This window comes from Plectropomus leopardus, chromosome 3, assembly GCF_026936395.1.
Source record: "Plectropomus leopardus strain MGB_pleo_1.0 chromosome 3, ASM2693639v1, whole genome shotgun sequence".
Taxonomy (NCBI): domain Eukaryota; kingdom Metazoa; phylum Chordata; class Actinopteri; order Perciformes; family Serranidae; genus Plectropomus; species Plectropomus leopardus.
The window spans coordinates 32,890,297-32,915,033 of NC_142178.1; the positions used below are offsets into that span (position 1 = coordinate 32,890,297).

At 40.3% G+C, this 24,737-nt stretch overlaps 1 protein-coding gene across 1 annotated transcript; it reads right to left on the reverse strand.

Moving 5' to 3' along the window:
• Positions 1-21,244: 21,244 nt before the first annotated feature.
• On the reverse strand, positions 21,245-24,559 carry adra2c (adrenoceptor alpha 2C). Its single transcript, XM_088073629.1, has one exon. The coding sequence runs from the start codon at positions 24,182-24,184 to the stop codon at positions 22,850-22,852; it is 1,335 nt and encodes a 444-aa protein (XP_087929755.1). The 5' UTR covers positions 24,185-24,559; the 3' UTR covers positions 21,245-22,849.
• Positions 24,560-24,737: the final 178 nt, after the last annotated feature.

Sequence of the window (24,737 nt, forward strand, 5' to 3'; positions counted from 1 at the left end):
TTCTCTTTAGCCATTGAGCTCTTTAGCAGAAACAGTTTCTGATGGTTTATGTTATTGTTCACCGCCGTACGGTAAATATGCTCTGTTCTTTCAACATGAGATTGTGTTAAATGTACTAACTAGCTAACTAGTGTCAGGCTTCCTTCTGGTTTCCCTTTTTGAATGATGATTGGAGATGACTGCCGTCTGTTGGTATGGAGGAATATTTCCTTTCATGCAGGCAGAGAACATATGCATTGGTTAGATGTCAGTTTGTGTTCATGTGCAACTTTTTGGTTGAGACACAGCGACGTAAGGGCACTCAGCACGGTTTTGTTGTCGCTACTGGTTCTCTCTCACGTTGGTTTCTCTCCCCTCTCATAACCTTCATTTCCACCTGCAGCAGACAGATGTTTTCAGTAAAAAAATTGCAAGCCATTCAACCATCTCTGTTCATTCACCTGCCACCCAGGCTGGGTCATTCTTATGTGTAGGTCATTGGATGGGGTTGTCGTGTGTCTGTTTGTGTATGTGAGTGTCTTTGTATGTATGCCAGCCAGCATCACTGAGAGCTTTCTGCTCAAAGCAGGTTAATTGTTTTGTTATTAATGAAGATAACAGGGATACGCTTCAGAGCTTTTTAATCAACACTTTCTAATTTCTTGTACCTCTTTCTTGCTGTACACACACACGTACATACACCTTGCCAAAAACATACAAATGCCTTGTGTACGCTGCATACTAATTTACAAAACATGTTTCGTTATGCTTCTCACATATTTTCTAATTAATTAAAGTGTGTGTGTGTGTGTGTGCGTGTGCATGCGTGGGGGGGGGGGACTCTTTACATTCATTGTTGAGAATTCATTAATCTAATTTCATGATGGTAAATTCATTAATTTATCTCGTGCTACATATTGAGATATGAAACTATAAGGATCAGAGGGACAGAAGTGAATGACAGGCCTGCAGTTTAATTGGGCCCGGTGTAAGCCAAACCAGCGTGCAGTGAAGCAGAGTGATACAGACCTAATGGAACTAATGACTTTGTTTTTGAAAAGTTACTTGAAGCAGAAACATCTCTGTTGCTGTTAATTCAACAGCCACTTTTTTAGGTGGAAGCATAAATAACAGAAGTATGGGCAGATTCAACGGGAATTAAAGCAATAAAAACTATGATGTAGTGAGGTGTGAAGCCGCTTCTGCTTTTGTCTGTTAAATGTAATTTATCCAGTCTCTCAAGCTGATCCATAAGTTTATTATTAGATTTTCTAGCAACAAGAAAATCAAAGTTATGGTATTAATAAAAATAAGAAGTACAGTAGTTTGGTTGCTGTGAGGTTAATATTTTACCCACGTATTTATTTACTGTAACAAATACAATATTCTCTGCTGTAGTCCTCTTATAAATAACACAATGCAGTAAAAACAGCTCAGTGAACAAACTCAATATCTTCTGCATCTTTTTGCTTCTCATATACCGTCTTATACTGTTAAATGAAGCACAGCATACATAATGGTGGATTTCGTTCCAAATTACTTTATATCAGTGTTGCAATAATTGTATTACCTGAAATGCACTCGGACTGTTACGGCAGGCTCTTTGTGTTGATGTCAGGAGTCGATGCCAGGCGTAGGTGTGATTTTCTCTTTTTGAATGGAGGGTTTCTCCTCTTGGGATAAAGCTCTTCACATGCTGACCACTGTGACAGTGAAACCTGGGCTGAAGGAGTGCGGCTGTTGTCAGGAGGGCGGCTCAGTGCTAATAAGTCTAGAGACATTCTAACTTTGGACCTGGAGTGCTATTGATCTCATCACTTGTAGAGCTGAAGAGGGGAGAAGGACACTTTGCCTCTCCTGAACACGGAGAGTAATTGGGTGAACTGACCTTGCAGAGCTGCAGGAGAGAGAGGGAGCCAGCCAGAGAGTCACGAAGATAGAAAGGTGAAAGAGATACTCAAAAACACAAAGCGTAAGGTCAAGCCAAGGCACAAATTCTTACGGTAATGGAATACATATTTTCTATAACTCACCTTCAGCTTAATTGGCTTGATACATTGCAATGTCATCTGTCCTTTATATACTTCCAGTGACACAAATGTAAAGAGGACACACAAGCTCCCTGCTGGTGACGCATGATGCTCATGTTCACATGCGCACTCATGAGATGCAATCTAGTAGATTAGTTTAATTTATTATTTTTATCTGTCAGTCAGGCAGATTACATATTGACAGCACGATAACATAAAAGAGTTTCTTTTAGGGTTCCACTGCAAATAGGTGATATGCATGAAGGCATTTTATGTTTTCTAGGTATTGTTTTTCATATATTGGTTTCATAAACTGGTTTGAATTTATTGCCAAAGCGCAGTGAGAAGGCAATGAGCAACAACAAGACATGGCCAAAAAATAATAAAAAAAAAATTAGTCAAAAAAGGTTTTAAAAAAACAACAAGAAATCATCCCAAAAAAGTGCTAAAAAATGTTTTCTTTTTTTCTGTAACATGATTTAGATATATAATTATGATAATTATGAATATTGTTTTCTGGACTTTTTTTTTGTTTCCCCCTTTTAAAAAATCAGCTCTTTCTCTTGTTACCTGTGGGACATTTTCTCCCCCATGATTTCAAAAGAAATTAAACCAATTTGCACAGGTTTCAAAATGTTAAAAAGCTTGTAATGAACTGGCCCCCAGGCTCCAACTTTTACACATTTTTACCAAAAAAAAGCTTTATTTAACCTTATCTAATTGTTTTTTGTCATTGTTGCATGGCCACTTGAAAACAGTCAGCCCTGTCTACTAGAAATTACTTTCATATGAAACAGTAAATATGTTTTGGAAGGCCACATAATTCAGAGCAGATTGCATTTCAACATTAACTTAATTAACATACCTGGCACGGTGCAAAAATGTTCATACTGAACATATTTGCAAAATGTTCACTGGCAATCTAATTAATTTTTGTCCCAACAAAATAGACAATCTTGCATTACATTGTCCACTCATAGCCACTTTTGTACAGCCTGTTCAAGGCGGGAATGTCACGCCGTTATTCTGTCTCACCACTCTGTATATTAGAGGTACAATAGCGGAATACGAAGACAGAATTTCCTCGTCTCCAAGTGGGCAGCTGAGGAAGTAACAACATCAAACACACAAGTATTATACTTGTAGTATTGATTATGATGATGATGATACGATGAAAATAACAGTAAATATTGTTCTTGTAGTATTGATGATAATGATGATGATGACGATGATGATGATGATGATGATGATAATGATAATGATAGAGTGACCGTCACAGTACATATTTTACTTGCAGTATTGATGATGATGATGATGATGATGATGATGGTGATGGTGATGATGAATGCAGTGGTAGAGCGACAGTAACGATACATAGTGTACTTGTACTATTGATGATAATGATGTTGTTGATGATAATGATAGCGTGACAGCAGAAGTACATGTTGTACTCGTATGCTATATTGCAGTATCAGCCTCCATGGTGCCGGTTCTGATGCTGCATTATTGTGACTGTCATGATCTGTTGATGGTGATGTAAACTACTGAGGAAAGGTTGTCATATTTATTGCTCTCTTAATTATTTCAGGCCCTATGGAGTTATGGTGGACAGTTATTGATCTGCTCCTGTGGAGCTTGAATGTGCACAGGTGCAAGTCATCCTGTCTACAGATCAGTGTCTTCTATGTTTCTATGTCATATTTTTTGTGCTTTTAGGTGTTTTCCTGTGTTTTTATACTTGCTGCAACACAACTTGCCCTCTGAGATAAATAATGAAATTGAATTGAATTGAAATCCACATCTGCGTTAACAGCCTGCAGGACGGATGCATGGACATGGACAATAGTATTTTTACAGCGTGTTGTGTGGTGGAGCATACTGCTAGAAGACATAAAACACAGCTAACAGCAGTTAGCAGCTCAGCAGATCCATGATTTATAATGTTGATCATAGCAGCGTTAAATGTTGTATTTGTTATTAAGATATTTTAATTTCAATACTTTAGATATATTTCAATTTGTTATGTTTTACAGTCAAGTTGTCAATAGGTTGTGTACTGTAAGCCACAATTTAAAACAATTTAAAAATATTTATAAGCATTCGAATTGAAAAAGAACATAAATTACACATTTATACCATTAATATAGGCAATGGCACAGGCGTATTATTGTAGTGTATTGTATTTAGTGACATGCATTTCAGCACATTTGAAATATGATCATATATCCACTTGGATATGTGTTGTCTTTATTACTTTTGGGTGGCAGATTCTTATTTTTTTCCAAGCCTGATTTGTTGTTTGTTTCCAAGGCAACCATTGTTTCCCACTAGAGTAATGGTCCTCTCTGGACCTGCAATCGTAGCCTACCGTCTGTCAACCCATACTGTTGCAGAAGGAAGACAGCAAGGGACTCTCAGATCTCTTGTATACACATGTTACATAAACCGGGAGACGAGCAGCGCTGGTTGTATATGATTGTTTCTACACAGAGAGAAAACCTGAGAGACTTCCCTCACACAAAGAGAAACACAAACACATAAATGTTTACTTTGGACTCAGCTCAGTCATTCATTTCACAGTATTTGCAGACTGAGACCACTTTTTCGACTGGCTGGTCTGTGGTCACAATCCTGATTTTTTTTTTTTTTTTAAATTTGAACAATGTTTTCTTTCCTATTCTTCCCCTGAAAATGCTCCTAACAATTTCCTGGACTCCAGGCAACTGTTGAAAAACTAAAGCAGCAAACTCTGACAGTTAAAGGGATATTTCACTGACTATCAATTAGCTTTGTATCAAAATATTGTGCTGTGGTAAACTTTCCTACATCTAACCAATGCCAAGATATCCCTCCTTCCCCTCATGGCAAAACTCCTCCAAATGATGTAATTTATGTCATTTGGAGGAGTTTCGCTGGCTCTTGACTTGTTGCTTGGACTACAGGCTGTACGCTGTACTTCTGCATTTAAATCCGATCAAACGTTAAATCTAGCTAGTGCTGATCCAATAAAAAAATCAAGATTATGTCACTGCATATTTCTCGCCTAAAATGTTTTCCGTTTAGCTGTAATACGAGATCGCTGGCCACCATTGTTTTATTCAGACAAGTCCGTGTGTGACGTCACCCACTAGCGGGAGCGTCTGGTAAGGCACAATGCATTGTGGTCGTTGTCGGTTTTCTACCTCTTAAGCAAAAGCATCCTTTTTCTCTGTTCTCCCTGGTTTGTAGCATCAATGTCAAAAGTATTCTTCTGCTGCAGAGGCGACTTAGATTTTTGTGAGGGCCTTCTTTATATCGATGAAACACTTAAAGAAACTTTCTTTTTTTGTCCTTTCTTTTGATCATCATCAGTTAATCAACAAATTTTTGTAGCTCTAATACTCTATGGTAAAAAAAGAACTTGTAATCTGTGTCACACTTAAATCCATTGTTTGTTATTTGATTTGCTCTCAGTATCACATCAAGTGTTGTTGGTCGTCCTGCAAGTTGAAATGCGGAAGCGGGAGATCCGTCTAAGCCTCAAGGTTAAAGATTGAAAACAATTTGAACAAACAGCCTCGAGGTAATACTGTGATACTAAAACTTTATCTGTCCTCTTATTTTCAAAGGCCATTGCCGTCTTTTATCTCCCGTACACTTCAAGACTTCCACTGTCAGCATTAGTGTTTTCATGCTTTTTTTCCCCTTTATCTGTCTTTCCTCGCTACTGAACCCCTTTCATTTTCTCTTTCCCTATAAAACACAACACTTCCACCCTCACAGCTCCTCTGCATTTGCTGCAGAGGCTGTTCAGTTGAATTATTTAATTTGGCAGGCTACTGTATATACCTTAGAGCACACCGCTGCAGATGGGGAAAACATTATTTTAAAGGAGGAAGCACCAGATAGAAATAAGGCCCCTTGGCTCCGTGTCGGTGCAACAGAATCAGATCTTCTAATGGACATATCATAGGCTCCTCCTGGCAGTCTGATATATCAGACGTATGCGTTCATTCCAGATCCAGCCGCGAAGCTTACTCTTTATGTCCACGGAGATTTACGCTTGCATTTGTGATGTAGCTAAGCACCGTGAATTCGTAGAGGAAATGCAATCTTTTGTGTAAAGAAAACTGCTGCAGATATTCCTATACAGTCATTACTCCTGTATTTCACACAGGTTTATTCCCATGTGTCAGCCATCACCGAGGCGTGGGCTGTACATGAGATGGATGGACGACTAAGAGGCCCAGACAAACTACTAAATTCCATTACTATTCCAATATCCTTCATCTTTTTCCTTACGGGCAGCAAAGCATCTCGAGCTACAGGATTATACTCAGTGTAGTGGTATGCAGATTCAGCCCCATGAGGGACCACCTGTGGCTCATCAGGCGCGGGGCTTTTCTATCATTTCCATCAGAAGTCTGCTCAAGGCGAGATCGCGCAGAACCATTGTGTCATTGCAGGCACCTTCAGCTGCAGGATTATCTTGTGTAATCCTTAGAGAGCAGTAAAGAGAGAGAGGGTGAAGTAAGGAAGATTTTGTGACTCGTGTTGCACTGCACGGCCCGGCTGTAATTGACTAACCTGTGCATGCTGGCTCCACACTCGCAGGCACAATGTCATACACTCTTTTTTGTCCTCTTTGTTTCATTCGCGTACACAGGTTTTTTAAGGTTTTTCAGCCTCATTCTTGCCTTTTTCCAGGTGCATTGTATCCTGGCAGTGTGACAAGAAAAGCACAAACGAATCTGGAGGATACATTTTCTCTGCAAGATCGTCAGGAAATAGGAAGTCTGTGCAAACATGTCAAGATGACAGAAACAGAGGTGTGCAAAGATACTCACTGGGAAGGGTGAAAGTGAAAGGGGACATCATGCTTCATTTTAACCCTCAAGGTCACAGCAGTGGGGCATTTAGGGCTAAGTGAAGGGCACTTGGGATGCACGAGAGCCCTTCTGGTGAGAAAAAAATTAAGCATAGAGGTGTTCCATTACGGTGCAGACATGTTTGATATGCAACTGCATGGAAGAAAATATGTTGACTTGACTTGGGATTACCTTCAGCTGCCTTCACTGACACCTGATCTGCTAGTGTTGTTTTATGTTTTAATCCATATTTCTCTCCTCACATCCTCACTTCCATCCCCCAATGATGGATACATTTAAACTGCTTGTTTACTGCAAATTTAATGAATCCATCCACAGTTGCAAAACAGTAATTCATCATGTTTATTAGAGCTGCCATTTCCTCTTCCTCCTCTCTTTTCCTTTTCTTTCTCATTTCCTCTTTTCATCTCTTGAGCTCATGAATCTTCATTGCCTTTCTTTAAAGGTTAATTCTATGCAATGAAGCAATAGTGATGTCATCACAAACCACAAGAGCCTGCAATTAATGATTTAGGACCCTGCAGATTACTCGTCCTTCAGTCCTCCTCTGCATCCCATTCTGTCTCCAATAACTATTTGTTAATCTCAGGATGAGCACCTACACCTGCGGATCAATATCTCACCATCTTCCGCGCACACACACACACTCACACACACACACAGACACACATGCATATGGTAAGTAAATACATAGACACTTCATTGTCAGTAAAACAGATCATCCAGAATGATCAAGAAACCTACTGGTATATAAAGATTGTATGGGAAATCAATTACGACTCTTTAAACTCTATGAAGATGGTAATTTATAACCTCAGTAAATGAGACCTGACCTTTGACCTCTCACACCAACATAATGGATGACTTAAAGTGTAACTTTGTATTTTTTCAGTCTTGACCAGATTTTCTGTTGTTTTTGTGTCTAAGGGACAAATGGGAACATCATTTTTGCTTTTTTGTTTGTTTGTTCTTTTAATGGGACAGTAATTTGGGGATTTTAGGACATCTCTAGGATTTAGGGATGTTTCTTGGATTTTAGGATGTTTCTAGGATTTTAGAATATTTCTAGAATTTTAGGGCAATTTTAGGCTTTTAGGAGTTTCTAGGATTTAAGGATGTTTCGAGGATTTTAGGATAATTCTAGGGTTTTTCGGACACTTCTAGGATTTTAGGTTGTTCTAGGATTTTAGGACATTAGGGGCATAGCTAGGACCTCTGTCAGGGTTTGGGGATCCTCCACTGGCACTTTTTGTAATCAACAAGCTCTATTTTTATGCAGTTTTATGCACTCTGGTACCTTATGTATACTAAAAGTACAATAAATGTTTGGGGGAGGGGCACTTGGCACCTATCAGGAGCCAAATTTGGTAACTTCATAGCCAATAAAGCAGATCATCCAGAATGATCAAGAAACCTACTGGTTTATTAAGATTGTATGGGAAATCAATTACGGCTCTCTCAACCCAATGAAGATGGTAATTTATGTCCTCACAGTTAATGAGAACTGACCTTTAACCTCTCACACCAACGTAATGGATGACTTAAAGGGTAATTCTGGTATTTTTCAGTCTTGACCAGATTTTCCCATGTTTTGTGTCTAAGGGACTAACAGGAACAACTTTTTGGGAGGATGTTTTTTTGGGGTTTAGGACATTTCTAGGACCTGGCACCCTATCAGGGGCCAGATTTGGTTAAGTTGAGTATCTGATCTTCAGCCATGCTAGCAGTTCTTTGAGGCTGTGCTCAGACATTAATGATTAGCAGGTTTAATGTTGACCATGGGCATCATCTAAATTCAGTCTGTCAGCATGCTAACATTTGTTGTAAAGTACAGCTGGGGCTGATGGGACTGTTATTAATTTTGCATATATTAGGTCATGAATCAAAGGGCAAAGTCATATTGACCTAAAGATGGTGTGCAATATTACAATAAAATAAACATGTAATCCCCATGGTGGCATTAGAAGAAAAGTCAGGAGATCACTAAAGTCATTTGGATTCATCTTCTCAGGAACGTGAGTCCATCCAGTTTTGACCAAAATGGTGGACTGACTGACCTGCATTGCCACCCCTAGAGCCATCCTAAAAATATTAGAATCATTGCAGCTGTAAAGTTATCTGTCTGCTTCTTGTCTCCGACCCCAGCCAAGCATTGTTTCAGCCTAGTTGTCTAAGGGTTTGTATTGAGAGAATATACACACACACAAGGGAATCAAAGTGTTTGTGTGTGACTGTGTGCAGGCGAGTGTGTGCGCTTGCAGATGTGCAGCCATGTGAGTGTAAGTGTGGGCACTGCGTGTGTCAGCGAGTGCATTGTGTGCAGCCACTCCAAGATTCTTCCTCAAGAGACTGTCTATATACAGCTGTTTACCCAAGAGTCAAATTAATTAGGGAGATTAACAGGCTAATAAGTGCAGATTGCTTCACTTAATGACTCACTGCTATATTGCAACACTCCCAGACCCATAAAGCAGAGAGCGATTAAATTGCAAACCATTGTTAATGAAAAGGGATAGATAGGATGTGGATATCAATTGCACTGTATAGGATTATTTTGCTCTGTTCCTATGCATTAAACTGTGTCAACTGATGTTCATCTCTGAGATAGGCAAACAGTAACATCACTGTAATACTGATTTCAAAAAGAGTAAACAGAGCAGAGAGGGATCTATATCATACACATAACGTAGATCTCAGAGGTACACAACATGTATCATTTGTGCCATTTTTTAGTAAACAGGGCAAACATGTTGAAATGAATTTTTATGGTATTCACAAGTTGGTTTATCCGATTGGACATAGTGTTTGGCATTGAGAGATAACAGGATGAAACGGGAGAAATGTTTGTAATATAAAGTGGAGGGGATCTCAGCTTTGGAATCAAAGCTCCCTTGTGAAAACGGCTTTACTAGCAATGTTTCAACCATATAAAAGAAATGAGAGGTATAAATAAGAAGCAACCACAGACATCATGAACACCTAATCACACCATAAAGTTACAAATAAAGTGATTCTCACAGGAGCTTTAATTCCAGTATGAGGAAACCTTTATGTCCTTCGTCACTTTGTTCTTTGCGTCCTGCACCCTGACCTACTGAGGTCTCTGGATGTGCACACGACTATCCTTCCTAATGTGATCACATGAGGCCAGCAAATGCTAATATGAAAATCATAGCGCAGAAAATTGTGCTCACATGGCAGTTTCCCTCCCCTGTAAGCTCCAGGGTGGAATAACGTGACATTTCACACTGACACCATTATGACTCTGTCCCATCTCTAACTTTGTCACTACTGCTCCCTCAGTGGACTTGGCTCAGCATGCTGCATTTAGGTGGAAAAGGGCAACTGGAATGAGGCAATTGTTATTCATTCTACTTTCTGCCAAATATTCATGATTCATTTTCTTAATGCATTTTTTATTCAGTCTGTTTTGCATACAAAATGTGGTGTTTTATATGTATAGTGGTGCGTCCCATTGTATTACCATTATGCCATCCATTTGAGCAGTGTGCCAATAATGTATATCACAAAGAATAAGGATGGGTAGATCACGGGGAACAGCCAGCCCCATCATACTCTGCATGCTGAGTTCATATGCAGGTTGTATGAAATTCATTAAGTTTATGAAAAAATGTAATCTGTATATCAGCATCCTATTTTTAGTCTCATCACACTGGACACACCTGCGCAAATCACTTTTGGAGAAATCCATTATGCCCCTGTGGTTTTTGGAGAATGGCATGGTTTTATCGCAGCACTCTGAAGCATTTTTCTCAAAAACAGGTCTTACAATGTGCACAAAACTTTCTTTCAATATGAAGTTTTATAATTGTGTAAAGTGCTGTCACCACCATAGACTGTATTAAATAATGGACATAGCCACAGTTACATTACCCATTGGTTTGTCGACCCCCTTTTTGAACAGGCCCCCAGTAAGTGCACCAGGTTTTGAAGCCAGTTTTCATAGTGGTCAAACGGTGGAATTACACTGTAATGTGTGGCCCAACAAGGATTTTTTCAATTTATTTCCATGATGAAAGAGATGTATGTAAATCAATGGATACATTTTTTTAACCTCACAACCCCCACAAAATGACTAATTTAACTTTTGGGATTTCATCCACTCAGTACTATTACATTTGGAAAGTCTAGAAGCACTGCATAATTAAATAATTTTAACCATCTTCAAGTAAGCGGCGTTGGGCCAGCAAAAGTCCTAGTGCTTCTTATATATGGGTCACACAGTGTGGAAGCAGTGCCAATCATCCGAATAATTTTATACACAGCAGTTACACCTTTTTGTGTCACTGAGCAACTTTCATTGGAATGTGATGGGCCTCGCCTCTGACGTTGACCAAAGGACATAGATGGATGATAGAAGAAACATAATGCATGAATGGAAACAGTTAGACCCAGCACAAAGAACGCTTAAGTTTCACTTTCACTGTGCCTTTAGTTCTTCTGCTGCGTTGATTACAACAATATGGTTGGCGCACTGAGAATGTGATGCAGTGAATAACTGCATGGTACATGTCTTTAAATAGCACTCGAAAATCAATTTGTGGGGCCAGAATTGTGGCTGACTGCCACAAATAACTGAATGTGTGGAAAACCCTGAATGTTGTCACTGTGGTAGCTCCTTATGAGTGGACAGCACTTACCTGTCATCAAAACAGCCATAACCTTAATTATGCATAACTATGAGCCTTAATAATATATAAATGGGTGAGTGAAATAATTCACCCCCTTACAGTTGCCATGAATGGGGATATCAGTGTTTTGGGGGTTGCAAACATGTTTATTTCTGCTGTAAAGTTGTAACATGGAGGTCTATGGGGATTGACTCGCTTCTGGAGCCAGCCTCAAGTGAACATTTTAGGAACTGCAATTTTTGGTACTTGAACTGGCTATTTTTTTTAGGTTGATGCTTGGTCACTACACACTTAGAAAGTCCTACTTCCCTCTCACAGTCTAGCATGTCAGGTCAGTTGAGAAGTCCAAGTTGCCTTCTACATGTGAACGTGTTTGTCCATATGTGTTATGTTAGGTGGCAGCCTCTGCAGGGTGTTTTCCACTTGTCACTCAAAACACACTGGGATGGTTTTTAGCTTTCCATCAACCTAAAGCAACATCAGTGTGGCCCCACAGGGGACATAAATAGATTTTTTTTATTTTAAATATTAACATAAGCACACTATTTCTATAAAACATGCTATATTAAATGAATGACTTCATGCATCATGAACTTAATATGGACAACATGTTTTTCTGCCTCTTGCCTGTGAGTTGACAGTTCAAACTGTTCTGATTTCATTAAGCAGTGTTCTCAGACACCAGTCATTTTGCTCAAATGATTGCCCCATATGCATAATTCAAACTTCAATAGATGTATGAGATATACCCCCAGAGGTGAACCAATCAATTTTGTAGTTAAATGAATGGGAGCATTGACAAGAATTGACTACAATTAGTGTCTTGAATACAATTAATCTACATTATCACCATCATTTAGAGGCATTATTGTAATAACCACTATTGAGGAAGGACCACCTGTTTAGCCTCTGCAAATTACATTGTGTACCAACAGATTTGACATCAAATCTGCTTGTTTTGCCCTATTAAAAATGAGACACTGCTGATGTTTATCTGGTATAAATAGAGTAGAAGCTCTAACAGTTTACCTAATGTACGCTTTTTGACAGGAAGCAGCAGGTTTAATTTGCAGAATTGCTTAGGTTTTATGAATTTATAATAAACACATCATTTGGAGGCTAATGATCTGGGCAAGCAGTGTCATTTGTTTTAGTAATTGTACCAATGTTTTCCGATGAATTTGCTAATTATTTGTTCTTTGAAAAGCTACAAATGGCATCAAGTAAAAACTGACTTTCTGTATTGGTGTGTGTTTAATCTATTTTGTAGAGCTGAGCCTACAGAAAAGATGATAATACAAAAGCACATTCTGCTTTTTATCTTCTCCCTCAAAGTCAAGTGTGGGTACAAAAAGGCTGAATTAAGTCCCAGTGTGTTTCATCTGACAGTGTTTGTTCCTTTGAAAGACCATGGCCCATCGAACCGGCATCATGTCCCCTGGACAACCTGTCCTCTGTTTGCTTGTTTTAGGAAGTAATTTTTCATTTTCTCCATCATTTATTGTTACGGACAGAGAGGAATGATGACGGAGGGTGATGAGATGGATGGACAGAGCGCAACAGAGAGCGGGAGTGGGGAATGAACTTTTGACCCTGAGGGTATATGGCTGCTGGATGGAGGCAGCTTAACCAGACATCAGACCATGAGAAAGACATTTCTAAATGAAATTCTCGGATGAAATATAGAGCCATGATCAGCCCATGATAAAGCCTGTGTCTTCGGACAATGATAAATATTGTAGCCTTCATACACAGCTTTTTTCCAAAGAAGAATGTGTCCTTGGAAAAGAAATTTGAACCACCACACATGGGTTTTCAATTTGCATGTATTTCTAGCCATGTTAGCAGCATGGCTCTATGGATGCAACGTTGGTCTGTTGGCAGGTCGATCATTCCAACACATTAAGTCCGGACTTGAAGGTGCTGCATGTCACTTTGGAGAAAGATAGTGGATTGGTGAGTCTCATTTCCAGGTCATCAAATCCAAATGGGTTGGTCTTCGGGCCAAACCATCAACCTGAACTGTTGATTTTGACCATCTGGGAATGAGGCTCATCAATCAACTATCTTTAGCCAGAGTTACATACCACACTTTTAAATATCTCTGCAATTATTGGATGGATGGAAATTTTATACAGACATTTATGATTCCCTGACGATGATTTCTATTAACTTTCATGATCCTAGGGCTCTCCCTGTAGCACCAAGAAATTATATTTGTGGTTTAAGTGAAAAATGGCTACATCTATTTGATGGATTGCAATAATATGGGATTCTGACATCCATATCTCCAGCGGATGAATTGTGACAATTACTAGCAGATAGCTAGTCGAATCAGATTCAGCAGTTCAACACGAATGTTTCACGATTTGTTTTGTTTTCTTCCTATACAATGTTTTTAAGCTTGAGCAGGTTCAGTTGAACATTCATTGTGACAGTGGTATTCATGTAATATAGTAAACAAGCTAACGGTGCTAACAGATTGCAAATGTGAAACAGCATTTATCGCCAGCACTAGATTTTTTTTTAAGCCAGAGACACCCCAGGTGTCAATCTCTAGTTGCAGTTATAATTTTTAGCAAAAGAGGAAATCAGGCGACATAGGATAAAGAGTGAGAAAGTCCACTTAGGACAGGATGGGAGGTTGACGTGTCAAACAAACAAAGGACTTTGTTCTAGGAGACCAGGGTTCATGTCTTGTGTGAAACTGAAAGTCAGTGATGAGGTCTTTTCTAATATACATTTCAGAATGTCACTGACATGTGCAATGCATGTCACGTGAAATACGCCACACGTCATGTTACCATAGTAACAAAGGAACTCTTTTAAACCTAACTAAGAAGTTTTGTTGCCTCAATTTAAGTCATTTTGGTGCAACTGTGCAGGCAGTTCTCATGCACTGTTTGTACATATAACTACAAAACACAATGCACCAAAATTCATAAATAACCCACATAATCATGATGCAGTTAATCATGTATAACCCACATAATCGCTAAGGGTACCATCATTTGACCAATTTGCTGATGGCTGTAAAGACTGAAAAAGTATAGACTGAAAGTCTGCATAAGGGGGCAGATTGATGGGTCAAACCACACAAGACTTTGCCCCAGGACACTTGTGTTGTTGTCCTTTGTGAGTCTAAGTGAACTTCAACTTATTTGAAGGTACGTCTTCACCGTGTTTCTTTTCCCAGACCTAACCAGCGTGATTTTACGTTAAGTATGTAGCTTTGCATTAATATGTAATATCATTCGTGAAACACTAATTCATTGGATGTCATACGAATTTGTGGGGCTGACTTTTTAGATATCATATGAGCCGTTGTATAAAGATCCATTGAACTGTGATCATTTAACAACATTAACCATGAGCACAAAATTGCCACATTTCTTGTCAAGTATGAGCTATTCTGTTGTCCAGTATGTGTGTAAATTTTGGAAAAAATCCTGTGGGCTGCATTCAGAGGATAGGAACATACAACCTATGTGGTCACCTGGGTTTGAGGACTTAAAGATGGTAAACATAGTAACATACCTGCTGAGCATTAGCATGCTGACATTATCATTATGAGCATGTTATCGCGCTGACGTTAGCTGAAAAAGTACAGCCTCTCAGAGCTGTTAGCCTGGATTTAGATCCAATATTTTTTAGTCTCTGTACAAAAGTGCAAGGTGAAACGAGACTTGAGCATTTGAGGCTGTAAATAAGTAATTTCCCCTTTTTCACTTCCTCCATCAGCTTTTGCTTTCTTTTATAATGCACCGCTGTCACTTTGAATAGCCACACCTTTCCTCTACACCTTATTTCAGTCTAGAAAAAAGTTCTAGCTAGTTTTTACGTCTGGGCATAAAGGAAAAGGTGTCTTGAGAGTTTTTACGTGTCCATTCAATACAATAAAATATGTATTTAAGTTTGCCTTTAGTTATGGGGTAGGACATAAAGTTGCTGGCTTTAAGGTTGGTTGCAGGTTGCGAGTGAGAAGCAGCTTGTGAATCCTAAAGCCACAGGGGGAAAAACAATCAGGGTTTACCATCTGGCTGCACTGTTAGAAAGTAGAAGGTGCTATTTCTCTGAGAACAGCCCTTCGAAAGCTCAACTGTTAAAATGCAATCCACAGAGACATCTCGTCTTTTGCCTCAAATTAAAGCATTTAATTGAAGCAGCGAGCGTAAGATTGAAGAGCGGCTTTATTAACAGGTATGCCTGATAAAAAGCAATCGTCCGTGCACTAAAACTAGGACCTGGAGGTGTATTTACTCCAGCCTGTGTGTGTGTGTGTGTGTGTGTGTGTGTGTGTGTGTGTGTGTGTGTGTGTGTGTGTGTGTGTGTGTGTGTGTGTGTGTGTGTGTGTGTGTGAACTCCACTCCTGCTCCATCATGCAAATGGAGCAGAAGCTCACAGAATGGATGGCTGCTGTCAGACAGAGAAGATGAGATAGATTTATTGGGAAGAGGAGAAAGAGGGTGAAAGACAGAGGTTGAGATAGCGTGAGGAGTGTGAGACTGATGGCAGATGGTGTGCAAAAGATTGAGTCCTCTGTTTTTCCATCCTTGCTGGGAAGAAAGAGGAGGTATGAAGAACCCTGAAGAAATAAAGGGACTCAGTGATTGATAAGAGAATGGATTTTTACCCGTAACTGAGTCTCCTGCACTTCACGCCTGCCTTTTGACTTATCCTCTTACTGCTGAAACATGATTCTTTCTGGACTCTCAGTTTTATTAATCAAATACTCACGTCTAGTGTCGTAACACAGCAGCAACACTGATAGAAACACATTATGCATACAGGTATGAACATGAAATCCATTACAGAGTCCTTTATCTGTCCACAGCAGAAGTCTGTTTGCAGACAACAGAGAGAGATAGGAGGATGATGCTGTTTTAATTCGTAGCTGTACATCTCTCATGCTGATGTGTATGTCGCAGTAGGGCTGTGTTTGTGTGTGTGCGTTTTCTGTAGGAGAAGCAGCTTGTGTTTCTGGACCTAATGGGGCAGGGGTGTCTGAACTTTTTTGAATGGGGCCAGATCAGACAATATGAAAACACCTGCAGGCCACCTGCGTCTTGCACCAAATAGGTTAAAAAAAATCATATTATACATATTAAACTCTAGATATCCTTCTGCATGTGCTATTTATGTTACGGTTATGGAAACTAACACTGGAACATCAACAAACACAGAGGCTGGCATTGGTGGTTAGGATTAGGCCACAAGGGCACAGATTGTTAGGATTAGAAGAAAGAGGCACATGTTAAAGTGGTGAAAAAAAACATCACATTTAGACATGGAGTCGAACACCGGACTCTCCCATGAAAATCCAGGGTTTACTGGACCTATAGGAACCCTTGCGCTCCTTATATTACTGGCAGCATTGCCACGTGACACCGTCCCGCTGTGTGTCAGCCATGAAAGGTAGCATTTGCTGTCGGGAGCTTAAGGTGAAAGCACTGCAAAAGCGGAGTTATTTGATGACTTCAGAATGAGAATGGGCTGGTTTCCCTAATGAACCAACATAGACCAGAAGGTCCAACCTCTCTCCCTACATGCTCCAGCCGTCATTCAGGGCAAGTACTCTACCTTGCACCGACATTTTTACTTCTGAAAATGTTCAATATATAGCAGCCAGATGCAAACTAAAGCGTCTCAGCTGAAAAAACATGGCACCTCCAAAGTGCTCCCAAGCTATTGCAGCTGTGGGCGTATCCTGAGGAAGTCTACAGTTTTCAACTTGGACACAGTGCCTAAAGCTTACTGACAAATTATATCTTAAATATAAATATACTACTTAAATACAAGTTTTGTTTTTGCTGCTGCTGTCTGTGGTGCTGATTTTTGTATGTAACTGTCCTTGGTGCTTATTTGCACATGGGAGAAATTTTCCCTCTGGAAGCTCAAAGTTGAACAAGTAGTCACATATATTTGGCTAACTTACAGTATGTGTGTTTCTTTGTGTATGTGTGCCTTCTTTGCAAAGTAGTGTTTCTCTTGTTGCTGTGTTTTAAGGTTTTGATGTGTAACACTCAGCCAGAGGTAACTTTCCAGATAAAGGAAATGGGGAAAAATGAAGGTTAGAGGCGGAGGAGATCAAGATAAGGTTTGAGTGGGGTGAGAAAATCTAATGAAGTTCAAACTGTTCAGGATGTTTCAAATTCACTGAGGGAAATTTGATGTAGGATAAAAAAACGGATTAAAGAAGAGATGAAAAGATGAGCACAGAGTGACACTGTCAATCAATTGTACATGATTCCTAAGACTTGAATCTATTTTTCAAATAACCCCCCAAAAGTAAATTCTAGTCCTCTGGAAAACAGTATCCTCTCTGCTCAAGTGAAAGCTAATCCCTTCCACATTCAAAGCCTTCGCATCCTATCTCAAGGAATTCAGCTTTAAAACCTCTTATGAGTATTTACCGCAACATACTGTACAAACATAAAATACTTTACAATCTGGCCCGTCTTTATTCGCCACTTCCCGCCCACTGAGCACTCACGCAGATCTGCTGAAATTAGTTCTGACATGTGTGAGGGAGGCAGAGAAGACGGGGAATCTGAGAGGTCAGGCTGAGTTGAAGACATCATCAGCGCCTACAACAGCAGAAGGCAACATGGTTAAAGACTTTAAAGATTTATGGAACGGTGCTGTTTAAGCTCAGTTCATGAATATATTTTCTGTTTTATATTGTATCCAAGCAGCAACATTTTCAAACTCAAGTACAGTCATGCTTTTATGCTCTTAAATAAATAAGGTCGATTAAATGAATATACATGGTGATGATGAAGAAAGCATGTATTTAGCTGTTCTTTTTTGCTCCTAAAGCCCAGAGGCATGTTCAATAACCTGAGTTAAAAGGGGATATGAGATACAACAGTGCAGAGTGCATCTCCATTTGTGTATTTTTCAGAACCGTCTGATAGGTGCATCAGATCTGCAGCACAGGAGTAAACCTCCTGCAGCGTGATGATGCGACCTGCTGACTCAGCAGGCCATAAACACTTTGATGAGGGACGGGCGGCGGTGGCAGAATCCATTCTGCCTCGTCATGGAGGCGACTCCAGTCAGCTTTCAGGAGGTAAATAAATAAGCATGAGGCAGGCGGAGAGAGGGCGGCTGTGTTGTATACATCGTCTGGTTCAGTGGAAATTATCCAGGCTTCCTGGTAAACTCTCACCCAAATTTGACCTCTGATTGGATTGCAGGGTCTCTGGTGGGCAGTGTTTCCCAGCACTCACATAAATGCACAATTACACATACAACATATCAGTAAAAGCTGAGGCAGCTAACCCCTCTTTATGTATCGACCAGTGTTCTTGCTCATACCTGGTGCATTAGGCTGATGGTGACTGAGCACACAAACAATTTTCATTTCAGGAGTGTAAAAGTGTTTTTTATATTGTACGGAGCCCGTAAAGTCCCAAAAGGTGATTTTTACATTATTTCTGCACACCAGACAATGGGCTTACTTGTGAGCAAAAGATAATTAACTTGTTTCCACAAGATAATTAACTTGTGTGCACGAAATAAACAATACCATGTTTCGAGACTATTGGAGCTGTACAGTATTACATCAGTTTTCCAGCAATTATTGCTTGCTAGAAGGACCCAGGTGCAAAAGTTGCATGATATACAAAAACTGGGGCTCTTGATTTAATTTGGTGCAACCACGCAGTTTGTTCCTAACCACCCATCAGGCTTTATGAAAGCACTTCTGGGCACCACACAGTGTATAAATGCAATGTGGTCAGTACACAAAACAGTTGCATCTCTGGAGGATATGATGCACTAGCAGAACAGAAAAGATATTGTTTCCTCCTACGATTGGCTACTGGGTTTCAGACAGTGGGAGAGACAGAGCTGTCTCTGAACAGAAGAATATAGTTTGCACTGTGTCATCCAAATAACAGCATCAACTACATCTTTGGTAAACCAAATCAAAGGCTGGCAGACAATACAAGACTTTTGATTTGTTTTCTGAGACATTTTTTGTGAGATTTGAAAGCAATGCACAGGGCAAAAACTCTTCAGAAGCCTCACGAGTCAGATACTGACTTTGATCTCATTAGTGTGTACACTGTAAAATCTCATTTTGTCTGTGCAGCCTGTTAAGGAAACAGCTTAGTGATGTTATCTGAGTATTTTCAGTTTCAAGCCTCAATTACAAAAGAATTTTACAGGTTCAAAACGTTGCTTGCACAGTCAAGCTCTTTACAAATCTAATTTATTAGAAAGTGTTTAATCCTCCACACTGGCAGGACAGAGTGTATAATATTGAACTGCAATATTTTAGTCATAGACCTTTATCAGTCATCTTATTCACAATATGAAAATGTTTTAAACTAAAAGCACAGTTTGTTTCAACAAATCAACACGGATTCATTTCACAAACACCCTAAAATCCTTAAAAAGAAATTCCTAAAACAAGATGAACAATATATTTCAAGATCCATTGAATACAATAAACTTGAGAATGTAATTTTTAACAAAACAAGAAGTTTGAGTTTTGGGGAGGAGGACGGCGATAACAACCAAACAACAACCAGTTCATGCTTTCTATTGTGTTCTATGACCTTTGAATGAATTCATTGTCTCATTGCTTCATTAACCCTTTAAAACTAAAACCGAACTTTAAAACCTGATTGGTTTGACTTCTTTCAAACTCATGGGTAGAAAGCAATGAGCAACTTAACAAAACATAGCCCAAAAAGTACCTGAAATTAAGCAAAAAAAGAATAGAGTCAAGAGAAACACACAAAAAATCACCCCAAAAAATCCCTTTAAAACTGGGGAAAAAAATATGCATACATTATTTTCTACAACATGTATGTTTAAAATAATTACAAATGTAGTGTTCTGGACATTTTTCTGCTGCATAGCAACCAACCTGTAACTGAGACAGGCCTTTATTTGTCAAAATATATCGCTACACCCAGCTAGTAAAAGAGACTGGGCGTTAAATTGGGACTAGGCTTTTATTTGAAGTTTTACGGTATTCTGTGACATGCTAACAAGTTTTCATGTAATCTCAATCACAGCATGTGGTGTTGGAGTTTTACAGCTGACTCGGGTCCTGTGCAGTCTCTCTGTCACACAGGGTCCCTTGGTACAAATAGTAATTTATTTAATTTTAATTATTTAAAAACCTCAGTCTCTCCATAGACTGCACCCCTTGGCAACTGCAAAAGTACCCAGTGCAGTATGTGTACCCCTGGTTGGGAATCAGTGGTGTAAGTGTCTCATGCACATGTGATATGAGTGATGTTCTGATTGGTTGTTGCAGGCTTTGGCACCAGCTGAATTTGAAGGCTGACAAACATCTATGAAGGTAACGTTTCAGCTTTGATAAACTCTGCATTAAGTGGTGAATTCAACACATAATCTTAGTTTCCCACTCGCCTGTGTGTTTTAGGGAATAATTAAAGTCTGATTTATTACAGACTTACCTAACCCTCGATTTTTCCTGCCAAAAACATCTTAAGGCATTAATGATATAATTTCCATTTATATCATATTCTTAAGTGGATTACTCCACCAAAGCTCTCCAGCCTGAACAGCAGCTTATTAAGAAGGCTACCTTGAAATGATTCCTCTTATGAAAGGATAATGTGTCACGTGTAATGATTCACACTAGCAACAGTGTCAAAGTCAAACAAAAGTGGCATAAAAAGTAAAAATATACACAAACATTAACAGTAATTAAGAACGCAGTCATGCAACCTTTGCAATTTTCAAATGACAGTTGAAGTAATCTCTTTATTTGATCTTTACGAATGTGCTCAAAGCAGAGAAGTAAACACTTTGCTCTTTTAGAAAAGGACAGAGGTTGGTGTAACATTAAAATCTTCCAAAGCGTTGTTCATTATACAAACACTACATTTTTATCATATTGATACATGTGTGATTATGAGCCACCACACAATAATACTTTACTGTCTTCAATTATTTACACAAGATAGAGAGAAAAAAGCATTAGCCCTTTCGGCTATAAATGCTTGAAATGTAAAGATGAAAATACTGACTGTATAAGTCATGTTTATGTCTTTGTGTGTGTGTGTGTGTGTGTAATAATAATTTGTACGTGTGAGCAGCAGACATTAGAACAGAGTGATAAGGTGTTTGGGTTTTTACTGTAAGTGCTTTTTGTGGCTGTGAGGGAGAGAAAAGACGTGTGACCGAAAATAGGATGGAGGCAAGTAGAAAGACACTTGACCAGAAAGAAACAGGCCATTTGAGAAAGCTTATGCACATACACACTCACACACATAGATGAACATGCACACATGTACAACTGGCAGTTGGAATAAGATGCGTAAATTCTGCAGCTCACTTCATCACCGCAGATTTCCACATGGTATACACTTGTTCTCTGTTACTCTCTCTCTCACACACACACGCACACACACACACTCACGAGTACACACACAGTGAAAGCTTCAGTGGGTGCCCATCTGCCTCAGCAGTACCTCTGTATTTCATCTATTTTCTCAGAGGGGAGCTGAAGGTGCAAACACATGCCTGGAAGAGGATATTGCCCGTAATGCTGCTTTACTGTACATGCCACTGTATCCAGAACGAACCAAATGTACAAGTCCACAAAAAATTCACACATCCTGAAAAAACTTTCCACTGCAGCTCCCAGTTCAGACATGTTTGAGTCCCCACACAGAAGCAGAAATATGACTTTTTAGTTTTTTTTTAAAATAGTTTTTGTTTTTTAACTAAACTGTTTTGCTACTGAAACAGTAAGCAAGGAGCCCCTTCGTCCCATTGGTCCTCATTTGAGAGTGTGACATTTTAGAAAGGTAGAGAAAAAAACAGAGTAAGAGACAGAGAAGATAGAAGCCACTATCTAACGTCACAAGCAACAGTTGTGTGGAGATTGTCAAGGCCTTTGCAGTACAGGTATATTCAGTGAATGAGGTCACATTGTAAATCGAGTGTCTCTGTAAACCCTTTGCCTCCTGTGCAGTTCCTCCGAGTGCAGCCACTGTGGCGCGCATGCATCACGGTAGCTGTTACGAATCAGTTTAATGTATTTCAGTGAAGGGAGAAGAAGTCAATGAGAAGGGGGGGAAATGAGCCAAAGCCCACATCAGAGTCCAAAAGCAGCCTGAATGGCATTGAATGAAAGACTCCCCTGTGGATAAGAGCTTGTATTTAAAACCCTTTTTCTGCGCCTTATCGTCCCTTCATTTCTAGTGCAATCCCTGAAAGTTAATGTGTGAAAGCCCCCGAAGCCAGCACTTCATCACACACCTCAGAACAGTTACAATCTGCCTGCTGGGTAAAATGTCTCTTAAAACCTCATCCATGCAGGAAGCATTCAGAAAGAGCGTTTCCACGACTTACAGAGGATCTTCTGGAAGGCTCTGCGGAAGTCCTGGTTGAAGATGGTGTAGATGACCGGGTTTAACGAGCTGTTACAGTAGCCAATCCAGAAAAAGAACTTGAACAGCGTCTCTGGGATCTGGCACGGCTCCCGGCAGATCCCGTACAAGCTGTAGGAGAAGAAGAACGGGAACCAGCACACGACAAATACGCCCATGACGACGGCGAGGACGAAGGTGAAGCGCTTCTCCCGAGCGGCGGAGACTTTCTTGCGATTGACGGTGCTCCGGCGTTTGCGGCGAGATGAGAACAGCTCCATGGACTTGGAGCTGGCGCGCGACTTCCTGCTGGAGTATTTAGAGGCGGAGCTGCTTTTCCGGCTGGATTTCCTGTCTTTGCGGTTATGTTTAGAACTTTTCTTAGGTTTCTCATCTGACGAGCTGCTGTCTTCAAAGTCATCGTCATGATCTGTCGGCGGGTGTTTGGGCTGGTTCGGTAGAGGCGATCGAACCGCCTGCTCTTGGCAGTGCCCGTTCTCACGCTCCTGTTCTTTCATGCTCCCGTCCCTGTTGGACTTCACTGACCCTCCTCTGCCGGGTTCGGCTTGGTCCATCCCATTCTCCAGCGGAGAGTCCACGTCCCTCTTCTTCTCCGACATTGTTCTGGTCCTGGTCTTTGCCACTTGGTAGATCCGAATATAGACCAGGATCATGATGACACAGGGGGCAAAGAATGAGCCAATGCTGGAGTAGAGGATGTACCAGGTCTCATCATTTAGGATACACTGGGGATTAGCCTCATCGCTGCTTCTGTCCATAGATATCAGCGGTGGGAAGGAGATGACAGCTGAGATCAGCCACACCACCACAATCATCCCTTTAACCCTTTTAGGGGTTCGCTTTAAGTTATACTCTACTGCCTGTGTCACTGACCAGTACCTGTCCAAACTGATAGCACACAGGTGAACAATAGAAGAGGTGCAGAATAAAACGTCCAGAGCCAGGTAGATGTCACACCAAATTTTGCCAAAAAACCAGTAGCCCATGAGTTCATTAGCCAGAGAAAAGGGCATGACTAGGGTGGCCACCAGTATGTCCGCACTGGCAAGGGAGACGAGAAAAAGATTCTGGGGTGGTTTTAGAGCTCTGCTCGTTAAAACGGCGATAACAACCAAGACGTTCCCGACTATTGTAAACAAAATCAGGAAGCTGACAAGTCCGGCCAGACCCCAGATAGCGAGCTGGGTGTACTGGCTCTGAGAGGTGGAATTAGAGGAGATATTTTCTGCCTCTGTCCCGTCCTCCAGGCTGGACCTGTTCAAGAAATCCATCCTGAGTCTTCTTTTATTTTTTTTAGTCAAGGTTATGACTTTTAAAAAATTAAAAGAAATAATCTGTAGAAATATCGCATCAGGACCTCAGCGCATATTTCACGGCAGAAATTCACTGCAAATGGCATTTTTCCTCTCTCCTCACCTGCGATCTTCCACCTCCTGCATGCAAGTCTCTCCTTTGGAGAAAGAGACAGAGAGACGGAGAGGGAGGCAGAGAGACAGAGAGAGAGGGGGGAGAGAGAGCGCGCAATATGCAAAGTCTTTTAATAAGTCCTTATTCCAAAAACGCACAGGCTGAATTTCCATAGTTAGAGAGCGGGCTCCCTCCTCAGTGCGTCCTCTCCCACCCCGACTGCGCCCGCATCTCTCTCCACCTCCGCATCCCCGCTGTGTCCCGAGAGAGGTTTGTAACAACCACGTGTCTTTTTTTTTTTTTTTAAATTAGAAAAAAAAAAAAAAAAAACTCGCAGGGACCCACTCCGCCGCGGAGAAAAGACAAGGGCGACTGTTAGGGCAGGGAAAAAGCGGCGAAGTAAGCGCGCAAACTACA

What these genes read in the sequence shown, in the direction of transcription:
- adra2c (XM_088073629.1), bottom strand. Translation starts at nt 24,184, where the DNA reads ATGGATTTCTTGAACAGGTCCAGCCTGGAGGACGGGACAGAGGCAGAA.